Source organism: Phyllobates terribilis, unplaced genomic scaffold (genome assembly GCF_046119375.1).
Source record: "Phyllobates terribilis strain yellow unplaced genomic scaffold, ASM4611937v1 Scaffold_9__5_contigs__length_417890890, whole genome shotgun sequence".
In the NCBI taxonomy this organism is placed as follows: domain Eukaryota; kingdom Metazoa; phylum Chordata; class Amphibia; order Anura; family Dendrobatidae; genus Phyllobates; species Phyllobates terribilis.
In genome coordinates this window covers 53,057,394-53,070,914 of record NW_027362769.1, presented here as the reverse complement: position 1 = coordinate 53,070,914, position 13,521 = coordinate 53,057,394, and the positions used below count along the sequence as shown (strand labels likewise).

Here is a 13,521-nt window from a genome sequence, read left to right as displayed (position 1 = left end):
TGATCACCTCTATGTAGCAGAGGCGATCGGACAGTTGTTGCTTCTAGTCTCCTATGGAAACATGCAAAAAGTTAAAAAAAATGTTTTTAAAAATATATGAAAAGTTTTAAATCACCCCCCTTTTGCCCCATTCAAAATAAAATAATAAAAATTAAACCCCACATACACATATTTGGTATCGCCGCGTTCAGAATCGCTCGATCTATCAATATAAGAAAAGAATTAATCCGATCGGTAAATGGCGTAACGAGAAAAAAATTCCAAACGCCAGAATTAAGTTTTTTTTTTGGTCGCCGCAACATTGCAATAAAATGCAATAACGGGCGATCAAAACATTGTATCTACCCCAAAATGGTATCAATAAAAACGTCAGCCCGGCGCGCAAAAAAATAAGCCCTCACCCGGCCCCAGATCCCGAAAAATGGAGACTCTAGGGGTCTTGGAAAATGGCGCCATTTTTTTTTTTTTCACTTTTTTTTTTTTTTTAGCAAACTTTGGATTTTTTTTTCACCACTTAAGTAAAAAAGAACCTGTACATGTTTGGTGTCTACAAGCTCGTAATAACCTGGAGAATAATAATGGCTGGTCAGTTTTAGCATCCAGTGAACGTGGAAAGAAAAAAAAAAAAACACAACTGTGGAATTGCATTTTTTGCAATTTCACCTCACTTGGAATTTTTTTCCCATTTTCCCGTACATGATATGGTAAAACTAGTAACGGCGTTTAAAAGTACAACTAGTCCCGCAAAAAATAAGCCCTCACATGGCCCTATTGACCAAAAAATAAAAACGCTAAAAAAGAAAAATGCAAAAACGGAAAATCCCAAGGTCGCGAAGGGGTTAACACCATGTGTCCTATGGATGGAGTAAACAGACTAGAGGACAACAGTAAAAACCTCTGAGTGTTACTTTAACATTTACTGAGCAGATAGAGGCTCATTTTTTGTGGTAACTTCTGAAGGCCAATCATGAGGCTCTGTGCGGCCCAGACATGTGACTAACTTTAGCCTAGACGTCTAAGGTCCAGCTTCCGTCCTGGAGCCAAATTTAACCGGTTCCCGACCGCCCACTGTAGATAAACGTCGGCGCTTGCCGGGCTCTGTGCAGTGCCGACGTTTAAAAACGGTGGGTGGTCTCGCAGTGCTCAGGACCCCCAGGGTCCTGCAAGCACTGCGATTCCGGTGCAGAGCGTTAGCTCTGACAGGGTACATCATCGGGACCTGATTAGATCAGGTCCCAGTGATGTTAACCCTTTGCTGTCTTCTATATGCTGTGATCTTTAGTGATCGCGGCATACAGGAGACAGCAGGAAGAGAGGGGGTCGTCCACTTACCTCCGAAGACCTCCGTTTCGTTTGAGGACCTGGGGTTGCTATGGCAGCTGGAGGTCACATGACCGCCTCCAGCTCTGCCATATATGGTGTCCTTCCTGTCTGACTTCAGCCTGTATGTAGCTGAAGTCAGACAGGAGACTCTGACTGAAACAGTCAGTGAAGATCTCATATAATGTAATATATGTGTATTACATTACATGAGATCAGTGATCAGAAAAATAAAAATTAATGTCCCATACAGGGACTAAGTAAAAATGTAAAAAAAAGTAAAAAAAAAGTTTTTAAACTATTAAAAAAAAAAATCACAAAATAAATAAAAATAAATAAATAAAATATTAAACCAATAAATCCGTAAATTATTACAAAACCAAAAAAAGTACACATATTTGGTATCGCCGCGTCCGAAACAACCCGAGCTATAAAACTATCACACTAATTAACTCCTTCTGTGCACACCGTAATAAAAATAAATAAAAAACGGAGCAAAAAAATATGCTTTATCATCATATCGCCAAACAAAAAGTGGAAAAAAATGCGATCAAAAAGCAGAATAGAAATAAAAATGGTACCACTGAAAACGTCATCTTGCTCCGCAAAAAAAAGCCGCCATACAGCTCCATCAGCCAAAAAATAAAAAAGTTATAGCGCTCAGAATAAAGCAATGCAAAAAAAATATTTTTTTTTCTATAAAATTGTTTTATTGTGTAAAAGCGCCAAAACATAAAAAAAATACAGTAAGTGTAGTATCGCTGTAAACGTACTGACCCGAAGAATAACGCTGCCTGATCACTTTTACCACACGCAGAACGGCATAAAAAAAAACTCAAAAAACAATTCCTGAAGTGTTTGTTTTTGTTAACTTTACCTCCCAAAAAACGGAATAAAAAGCGATCAAAAAATGTCACGTGCCCAAAAATGGTTCCAATAAAAATTTCAACTCGTCCCGCAAAAAACAAGCCGTCACATGACTATCGGCCGAAATATGGAAAAATTATAGCTCTCAAAATATGGTGATGCAAAAACTAGATTTTGCAAAAAAAGCGTATTTTAGTGTGTGACAGCTGTCAGTCATAAAAACCCGATATAAATCTGGTATCTCTGTAATCGCACCGACCCGAAGAATAAAGTAATCTAATCAGTTATATCACACTAGGAACGGCATAAAAAATAAATAAAACAAATATTATTCACCTGCTACTGATTTGTTTATTATGTCTCCCAAAGATCCCAGTAAGGCTCTGCTCACATTTATCCTGTGCTCTGCGCTGAGCACTTACACCAGAGTTTCCGTGTAAATCTCTGAAATATGTGATTCAGCCAGAACTCATGATGGAAGATTCCCTGTAATGAGGCAGATATAGGCCACTGTGGATGCCGTCTAGCCTGGGATCCCACGGTGTCATTTGTTTTAGGCGTGCATAAAAGTGCGGTTGGCCACAGTTTTGTGCACTTCTGAAAAAAAGGACACCACTAAACAGAGGCCAGACGGAGTCCAGAGTAACTCTGCTGCCTCATTACAGTGAATGGATCCTGCAGGGGTTTCATCTGAATTACATCACTTGGAAAATTAGATGGAAACCCCGATGTAAGTGCTCAGCCTAGAGCGCCGGATAAATGTTACGTAAAATGTTCCCAATAAAAGCTTCAACTCAGTCCTCAAAAAAAGCTAGTCCCCACTCAGGTCCATCATCTGTTAAAAATATAAGGGACTTCCAAGTTACTGGTAGCAGAAAGGCTCTGGAAAAGCAAAATGGTCCTTGCCCCCCAAAAGAAATTCAGAAAATTTTGTGCTCCCAAATCCAAATGCCTATTCTACAATAATTTGTTCTCCAATTGTCAAATAGCGCTCCTTCCCCCTCAAATCTCACCGTATGGCTAAGTGGTACGATACAGCCACATATGGGGTATTGACACTTTTAGAAGAAATTGTGTGACACATTTCGGCACCATTTTTACCCATTGCCCTGTGTGAAAATGTAAAATCTGAGGGTAAAACATTTTTTTGTGGTAAAAATATAATTATGCTTTTTTCACTGCCCAATGGTATAAATTTAAAAATTAAAAAATGCTCACTACTTCCCTAGATGAATTCCTTGAGAGGTGTAGTTTACAAAATGGGGTCACTTGTGGGGGTTTCTGCTGTATCGACATGTCAGTGACTCTTCAAATGCGATATGGTGTCTGCAACCTATCCCAGTCAACATAGCGCTCCTTTCTCTTCCGAACCCTGCCGTACACCAAAGCAGTGGTTTTCCCCCACATATGGGGTATCGGCGTACTCAGGAGAAATTGTACAACAAATTTCATGGTGCAATTTATCCTGTTACCCTTATGATAATGCAAAATTAGGGAATGAAAAGCATTTTTTATGGGAAAAATGTGAAAATTTTATTTTTACGGCTCAATATTATAAACTTCTGTGAAGCAGCTGGGGGTGCAAGGTGCTCACCACACATCTAGATAAGTTCCCTAAGGGGTCTAGTTTCCAAAATGGTGGCACTTGTGGGGGGTTTCGACTGTTTAGGCACATTAGGGGCTCCCCAAATGTGACATGGCGTCCGCTAATTATTCAAACAAATTTTACATTCAAAAAGTCAAATGGCGCTCCTTCCCTTTCAAACCCTGTCATGTGCCCAAACAGTAATTTGCCTCCACATATGGGGTATCAGCGTGTTCAGGAGAAATTGCATAACAAATTTCATGGTGCAATTTATCCTATTACCCTTATGATAATGCAAAATTAAGGGATGAAAAACGGTTTTGTGGGAAAAATGTGAAAATTTTATTTTTACAGCTCAATATTATAAACTTCTGTGAAGCACCTTGGGGTTCAAGGTGCTCACCACACATCTAGATAAGTTCCCTAAGGGGTCTAGTTTCCAAAATGGTGTCACTTGTGGGGGGTTTCCACTGTTTAGGCACATCAGGAGCTCTCCAAACGCAACATGGCGTCCGCTAATTATTCAGACAAATTTTACATTCAAAAAGTCTAATGGCGCTCCTTCCCTTCCGAACCCTGCCGTGCGCCCAAACAGTGGTTTTCCCTCACATATGGGGTATCAGCACGCTCAAGAGAAATTGCACAAAAAAAATTTGGGGTCCATTTTTTCATGTTACCCCTGTGAAAATAAAAAAATTGGGTCTAAAGTAACATTTTTGTGAAAAAAGTTAAATGTTAATTTTTTTCTTCCACATTCAAAAAATTCCTGTGAAGCACCTGAAGGGTTAATAAAGTTCTTGAATGTGGTTTTGAGCACCTTGAGGGGTGCAGTTTTTAGAATGGTGTCACTTTTGGGTATTTTCTGTCATAAAGACCCCTCAAAGTGACTTCAAATATGATGTGGTCCCTAAAAAAATGTTTTTGTAAATTTTGTTGGAAAAATGAGAAATCGCTGGTCAACTTTTAACCCTTATAGCTCCCTAACAAAAAAAAATTTGGGTTCCAAAATTGTGCTGATGTAAAGTAGACATGTGGGAAATGTTATTTATTAACTATTTTGTGTGACATATCTCTCTGATTTAAGGGCATGAAAATTCAAAGTTTGAAAATTGTAAAATTTTCAAAATTTTCGCCAAATTTCCGATTTTTTCACAAATAAACGCAAGTGATATCGAAGAAATTTTACCACTATCATGAAGTACAATATGTCACGAAAAAACAATCTCAGAATCAGGGGAATACGTTGAAGCGTTCCAGGGTAATTACTTCATAAACTGGCAGTGGTCAGAATTGAAAAAATTGGCCTGGTCACGAAGGCAAAAACAGGCTCTGGCGCGAAGTGGTTAAAGCACGAGGCCCTTGGCCCAGATGGGGTCTTACAGAGCGCGCACACACACCCATTTTTAAGTTTTTCGCTAACATCTTTCAGCCTTTCCTAATAACCATAACAAGGAAAGGGTCCCATAAACAAGGTAAACATTCACGAAGATCACTCACCACCAGCTGGACCAAGTCACAGGCCTGTTCCTCTCCATCCGGCCATGCCTGAGCAATACTGGGGTGGTCAATCCCAGGCAGGGGCGCCTCCAATAGTGCGCCGATCAAAGCTGGAGCTGCCGACCTCAGGTAGGGGTGCAGCTCAACAGGTGCTCCCATTGATGTGCAGAGCTGGAGCTGCTGACCCCAGACAGGGGCGCAGTTCCACAGCTGCTCCTCCACTGATGCACGGAGCTGGAGCTGCCGACCCCAGACAGGGGCGCAGCTACACAGCAGCTTTTCCACTGAGTCACGGAGCTGGAGACCCCAGGCAGGGGCGCCGCTCCGTTATATCCGGATCTTCAACAGGTAAGCCTGTCTAAGGTTCTCCCATCAAGGACCCTCCGGTACGCTCATCATCAGGGCTGCAGGCTGGTACAAACAGTAGCCGGAAACATGTTAGAAGACATGGGTCTCCGCTACTTCTTTTTTCACTGGCGTGCGTCTTAGGGCGCGATTTCCTGGATAGCGTCCTGCGCGGCTGCCAGGCCACCATAAGGTAATGGTGCGGCTGCTGCTCGCGCCCGTCCGACTTGGAAATCGACCGGCCCAGGTCTGGGAATAATCTTCTCTTCTTTCTTCTGCCGTTTTAACAAGGTTCCCCCTCAAGGACAGGAAACCAACTGAGGTGGTGGAGAGGCGCCGCCCTTTTATTCTGTAGGTTTCCTGTCCTGGAAGGGCAGATCCCATCTCTCGTTGTAGGTGTTGTCATGGGTGATCAGAAAAAAGTCTTTGCACACAAAAATTGTAAGGCTCGTTTTGAATTTGCCAAAAAAAATGTGGGAGACTCCTCAAATATATGGAGAAAGGTGCTGTGGTCAGATGCGACCAAAATTTAACTTTTTTGGCCACCAAGGTAAACGCCATGTCTAGCGCTAAACCAACACAGCTCATCAACCCAAGAACACCATCCCCACAGTGAAACATGGTGGTGGCAGCATCATGCTGTGGGGATGTTTTTCGACAGCAGGGACAGGGAAAATGGCTCGAAATACAGGGATATCCTTGAGCAAAAACCCGTTTCAGTGTCTCAGTGATTTGAGACTGGAATTGAAATTCACCTTCCAACAAGACAATGACCCAAAGCATACTGCTAAAGCAACACTCGAGTGGTTTAAGAGGAAACGTGTAAATGTTTTGGAGTAGCCTAGTCAAAGCCCAGACCTTAATCCAATTGAGAATCTATGGTCAGACTAGAAGATTGCTGTTCACCAGAGGAAACAATCTAACTTGAAGGAAGTGGAACAGTTTTGCATTGAGGAATGAGAAAAATCCCAGTGGCAAGATGTGGACAGCTCTTAGAGATTTATCCAAAGCGACTTGCAGCTGTAATTGCCGCAAAAGGAGGCTCTACAAAGTACTGACTTCTGGGTGGAGGGGGTAAGTGAATAGTCATGCACACTGAAGTTTTCAGTTATTTTGTCCCATTTGTTGTTTGCTTCACAATAAAAAGAAAACCAAATTTTCACAGTTGTAAGCATGTACTTTACATGAACTGATGCAAACCCTGAAAAAAAATAGTGAAATTCCAGGTTGTGAGGTAACAAAACATGAACAATGCCAGGGGTGTGTGAATACTTTTGCATGCCACTGTATAACCAAAGGCCCGTTAGAGCTGTCAATTAAAAGCGGGATGGGACAGGTTGTGTAACTCTTCCTGCAGAAAACTGAGGTTAGTCCTAACTGGAACAGCATGAAATACAGACAACCTCCCCACCTTACCAATAATGCAGCAGCATTCCAATCTCAAAAGAGCCAGAGAGGCTAGAGACTTCCCGCTGGGTTCTACCTGCCCAGCTCGGCTTGATTGACAGGTCTCTATACATTATTATTGGTGGGAAGACACCGTTAATAAAAAAAAAACAAAAAAACACCCCACAACATCATGAGAAAAATTTGTATGATTTGACACCACTGACTTTTCTCTCCTCATAGAAGTCAATAATATGTTGCAGTTTTTCACTGATTTTAAATAGCGACTAATTGACCATAGGTAAGCAAACACAACAAAGTAAACAGTAAAAATTACCTAGTATGACTCTAGGTCACTAAGATTTCAGTGATACCAAACATTCATAGAGTTTTTTTTCTTATTTAAGTAATAAAAAAAAGTTTGAACATTTGTAAAAAAAAAAAAAAAAAAAAAAAATGAAATATTGTGTTTGTGTCGCCATTTTCCAAGACCTTTAAAGTTTTCAATTTTTGTTCGATGTGGCTGTGTAAGTGTTAGCTTTTTGCGACTTGAACTGACGCTTTTATTGATACCATTTTGGGGTAAATACAATGTTTTAAATCACCTCTTATTGCATTTTATTTGAGCTGTTGCTGGCGAAAAAACAAAATTCTGGAGCTTTGATTTTTTTTTCTTGCTATGCTGTAAATGCCGTCGTCACAGATTAACAACATTTAACAGGGTAACAGCTCAGCTCCAGTCCATGCTCGACGATTAGCAGCAGATGATGGTTGAATAATACAGCCATCATCTGCCAGCAAAGAGATGTGGGTAAAGATTCCCGCATAAAAGTCAGGGAGCTGGCATATGATAACTGTGCGTCATATGTTGGTTAGAGGGTTAAAAGGGTCATCAAAGATAAGAAAAAAATAATAATTTTTTTTTTTTTTTTACAAAAACAGCACCACACCATAGTTGTGCATGGTATTGTAACTGCAATGCCACACACAACCAGATTGCTCTACAACGCCTATAATGATTTATACTTATGTGATATCTTTTCATAAATACATTGTTTAAAAAAAAAGTCAATCCAAAATCAGTTAAAAAGTACAAAGATTGAAAATGTTTATTTGCGATAACATAAAAACAATGAATACAATATTATATAGTCAACATATTTAAAGCAACGGTACAACAAGGCTTATATACATAAATACAGAGAATTAAATATAGATTCAAAAACAGATCAGTTTGTCTTTAGGATAATTAATCAGAAGGATTTTTTTTTTTTTTTTTTTTACTTTTTTTTGCTAACCATAAGAAATATCTCTCCATTGCTAGGCCACCAGACCATGTCATGGCAACTATACATATAAATACACAGGATGAAGGTCAGAGATATGGTCACATCCTAAAAATTCTACTTTTGGGAAGAATCTGGAGACATTTTTTTTTTACATTGTTGCTTTTTAACATTTGTCATTTTCCAAAGTACTGAAACAATAGAGTGTAATCACCTGTCAGAAGTGTTTCAGACACTTAGGCCGGGTTAGTGGTTGTCTGCTATATATTCTGCAACTTACAGTACTCACTACACTGCCATAGGGAATTACTGGCAATAACTAATACAAAGTTATTTAACAGTTTACTATAAAAAAAACAAAAAAACAACCTCTACGAAATCTACAAAAATGTATTAATATTGTCTCGCACACAATAACCGCTAACTTTACTTCTTCATCCAACAGATCAGCCAAGAATATGCTCTGAATTGTAGGCCATTCATCAATTATATAAAAGCCCCTTTTCTAGTAAATGTAAAAAAATTCAAGGACTTCCAATTACATTCTAAAAGTAACTTTTAAAATAATGCTCTGTTATTAGTGCAATTTATATATTTATATATATGTAAAAAAAAAAAAAGTTAAATAAAAATTTGGCACAAGGAAAAAAAAAGGGGACAGGGAGTGGTTGGGTGATTAGTGATAACTGACATGCATTGGGCCCTGCTTGTGTAGGAAAGCAACATTACCTTGCCCACCCACTTATTCTTTTTGGGAAGCAAAGACAACCTGAAATTACATAAAGAATATATTGTAGCTATATTGGCCATGAAAGGGGTTTCATTGCTCCCCATTTATAAAAGTTGGAGATATGACCCCACCTACTCTGCCGAATATATCGGTGTTATCTATATACACACACACAAGCCCCTACATGTTTTGTTCCGCATGTCATTACTAGACGGTAATCACAAGAATGGGCAATACTACGGCCAAGCAGACCATATCCGTCCTCGCTAAAGCCACCTAGACAGGACTAAGTTTATCAAGATAAGCCGGGCAGGGCTACACAGCAACTAACTCACAAACAGAATGTAACTACAGATAGTGCATGCATTCGCTAACAAGCAACTTTGCAAGAATTGGCCATGTGCTGGTACAAGTACAGTATAATGTCCGCGGTCGATGATCCCATAAGCAAGGGACAGAGAATGGCTCACAAGTTCACACAAGCGGAGGGTTTCTGATAAATATTGCACGGGATGGATTTTGCACCAGATTACAAATGCTACACCTTGTTCTACAGATCACTGTAGCTGGAGAAGTTTATTACAAAGAAATACCTAAATTTTAACCATTCCACCACATCGCAAAGCAGGAATTTCCATCCAGATACATAGGTTTTCCTTTCGTCATCCTTTTAACATAGAAAATCAGCCTTTTAAATGATAAAGTTTGTGCTTTTTTTAGTTTAAAAATAAAAAATCCACATTGTGTTTAAAGTTTGATATTTTCAGTAGAAAACAGTCATACTCCCTTATCAGTAAGAAAACCAGTGCTTTCCATTCCTGGTGAAGCGCACGTGGAAATTCTGGGTGACTTATTTCTCACCTTAATAATTTGGTGCACTCAAATGCATTAAAAATGGGCCAATATTTAGACTCTTACGACTAATTTATAACTAAATATAGAAATTACATTGGAACTAAAGTGCTCAAAAACTTTAAAAAGGAAAATATCCGTGTCACTGGACGAGTAATAGCATGGCTTAGGTTTTAGGGAAATTTTAGATCATCTCCTTATAAAGCTCACAGATGTGGCGTCAATATCTTACAATCATTTCTTCGATGTATAAAGCTTATTGGAATATCCAATAATATGTATACTTCTCCTTACTGATCCATAACACTTTATGTAACGTGTCTCCTACCCTGGTTAGTGGCGTTCGTCTTCTACACATGTCTATGTACAATCTTTCACCCCTCAAAGCTCTGCATTGGTGGGAAAAATATTAATGGCAGGAAATAAAACCAGTTGTTGACTTAAAAAGAATAAAATCATAGTAAAATTTTTTTGGGTGTATTTAAAAAAAAAAAAGTCAACAGTAACCACCATTAATTTCACCAAGTCCAGATCTATTTCTCCATTTCTTAAGCTTTTCAAACACTTTCATAAATCCTTCATCTGAACCTCATTTGGCTGGAGTTACAAAGTGACTTTTGGCCATAACACAGGTCGCATGTCCAAAGATCGCTTTTTACTGCTGCTACATCACAGTGTAATGAAAGTGAACGGGGTCACATTATGACCCGCGAGTGACCACGACTGTGGCAAGCAAATCACAAAAAAGACTAAGACTTGCCATAGTCGCGGCACCCTACAAGTTGCAATTCGGTCCTATTTATCTGCATTAAGCTGCAATGTAGCAGCAGCCAAAAGCGATCTTTTTGGCCACAACACAGGTCGTGCGTCCAAAGTCACTGTGTAGCCCCAGCTCTATCCATCACCCTTCCCTTCTTCACAACATGCTCAAACCTTCAACTTATTGCCTATAAAACATGCCATAATTACTTCTCTAGACAGTGAACGTTTAACCATTTCAGTCCATTTCCATTCCTGGCTTAGTCTTCTTTTAAACTACTCATTTTTGGGGATGATGTGCAAACAGGAGCAGTGAGTCCACCAATAATAGCGGGAAGACTCTGGTTCCTTCTTATTCCACCTATGAGACTACTTGTGGCAACAAACATGGCGGACTCCTGTCGTTTCAGTCCATTGTTTAATGCTGGCGTTTGGTCCTCTGTGCTTGGCTGCCTGACTACTCTTGCGATCCCTAAACGTTTCAACCGCTCCACCAAGCTCATCTTCATTTGCCCCAAATCAGCTTGACTCCGTGTAGACTTTAAACCGTACATTTCTTGAAGAAAGCTCTCGGCCGGCCTCGAGACAGCCAGGAAGTTTTCAGAGGGATTTGGTTCAAAAGTCAGAGGAGATGGACATGAAGAATGGGACGGAGAATTGGATGGAGTGGAGGGAAGTAGCAGGTTCTGTGGACGTGGAGGTTTCTCTTGAACAAATGGGCTATTGACTTTAGCAGATATTCCTTGTTCTTTCAGCAATTTTGCTAAATTACTGGTATTACTTACAGAAGAATCAGACGCTTTTCCAAAATATTCTCCAAGGCTCGGACGACAAGAAATGGAAGGAGAACTCACAAATGTGCTGGCTGAACAAGAGTTTGGCCCTCCAAAAGATGATGAGGTGTACTTCGAACTGATATAAAGAAAAGAAATACAATAAGTAAAATGTCTACAAAAACCACAAATCATTATTAGTAACATAATGGCAGAGATCAATTAAGCAAAATTCACCAAAATTCTATAGCAAATCGCACCAAAAATATACAGAAGTCTTAAAGTAGGGGTTTACTCAACTATATGGTTGCCTGTAAATTTGAACAGCTGTCAATCTGGGCCTAAGAACATAGCTTGCTCCAGAGGACCTGTCCTGTCCGGTATTAAACAACCCAGGGACAATGTGTAATACTAATTTTCCCCTATTGGGGCACTGCAGGAAAAGTAAACACTTGCTGCCAGGTTTCCCCAAAGATTACACCTGATTCCTGTGGGTCCGAGCAGGGGAGCACTAGGTAAACATCTTCTATTACACAAGGTATACTAACAAGCCGGAAGGCATCACAAATATAACAATTATACAGGGTTAAAATACCATCAATCAGCGAGGTGGTGATACTCCACGAGAGAGGGGTATGAAAAGGGCCAGTCTTGATGTATCAGGCCCAAAGAGCATAAGAGGTCACAGCAGCAGACTCAACACATGGAGCCCAGACAGCACTTTGTAATGTGAAGAGATATTCATGCAATATAGAGTGGCAAAGAAATACAGATGTCACAAAACGACACGTGAAATCCATACCATATTGTCCTCCCATTCCAGAGTGACACCCATCCCGATGTAGGCTTTAGGAAAAGCTTTAGTTTGGGCTGGCAATTTCCCAGCAGGAAAGACTATATACCCCCCCAATCATGTAATGAAAGAAAACCTCTAAAAACCGTCCCGGCTTATGTGCAGGTATCAAAGAGTCCAAAATGCCCGCATAGGACTGCATCATGTAAAACCTGGCTCATGATCAGCGACCTTGACTTTCAGTATATCTGTTACAGGTTGGCACACCGTCACTTTTTGTGCACTGTCACTTTATATAGATATCTTTGATTTATTTGATGCTAACGTTATAATTTATCTTAATTATGAGGTTTTTTTCTGGATATGTACTGTCACTTTACATATTTATAGATCCTTATTTTATGACTACAATAGATATAAATTGTGATCATTAGGAACTGACAAACTCATGTGTTTGGATCTGTGAGCTTTTACCACCTGATTATCAACATTTATACATTTTTGCAGTATCCCTGTTATTACAATATTTATATAATTGATTATTTGGGGCTACTTTTATCAAATTGTTCTATGACACTGCTATTTGTTCCACACGTGAGCTATCCTTATCCATTATTGATTTTAAATTTAATGTAATAAAAGTTTTAATTTTTTAAGATTGATGTTGTGTAATTGTTTATAGGTATGGTCAATTTTGTGGTTACACAACAATATATACTTTAATGTGTGTGATTAAACATTTCTCTACCTGTTTTATTACAAGGAGGAGTGTTTCTGCAGGGTCACCTGTCCTGGGAGGTCGGAGCTCTGGCAGTAGATGAACTCACATGTCACTGACTTGATTTATGATGAGTTCACAGGACTGGAGATGCAGCAGAAACACTCGTTCCTGTGATAAAACAGGCAGTAAAATGTGTTACCTCAGAAAGCTGCAACTGTGAGCCCCTGCAGTGTCATGTCTGTATACTCAATTATCTTAAGTGACTTATGCTCTCCCCACACTGGCAAGAACACGTGTTATGTGCTAACCATGAACTGGAGCAGCTCTGCATGGCTGGACACAGCACATAAGTCAACTCCAAAGACATACTGATCGGGAATGTAGATTGTGAGCCCCAATGGGGACAGTGCCCATAATGTCTGTAAATTGTCTGAATTGTAAAGCGCTGCGGAATATGTTGGCGCTATATAAATAAAAAGATTATTATTATTATACATAGCAGGGCACATTTTTAAGATTAAAAAAATGTCACTGTATTGAGATAAACACATCTAATTGTGAAACTTTTTATCACTCCAAAATCTATTAATTAAAATGTACTTTGTTT

General features: G+C 39.5%; 1 protein-coding gene across 5 annotated transcripts in view; it reads right to left on the bottom strand.

Annotated features, from left to right (window-relative positions):
* Positions 1-8,083: 8,083 nt before the first annotated feature.
* TRAK2 (trafficking kinesin protein 2) overlaps positions 8,084-13,521 on the bottom strand; it is a 53,749-nt gene continuing 48,311 nt past the window's right edge. For all 5 annotated transcript variants that reach the window (XM_073646469.1, XM_073646470.1, XM_073646471.1 and 2 more), the window contains one exon: positions 8,084-11,539. In XM_073646469.1, the coding sequence (XP_073502570.1) occupies positions 10,888-11,539 (652 nt within the window). In that variant the 3' untranslated portion in view covers positions 8,084-10,887. The remainder of the gene's footprint in view (positions 11,540-13,521) is intronic.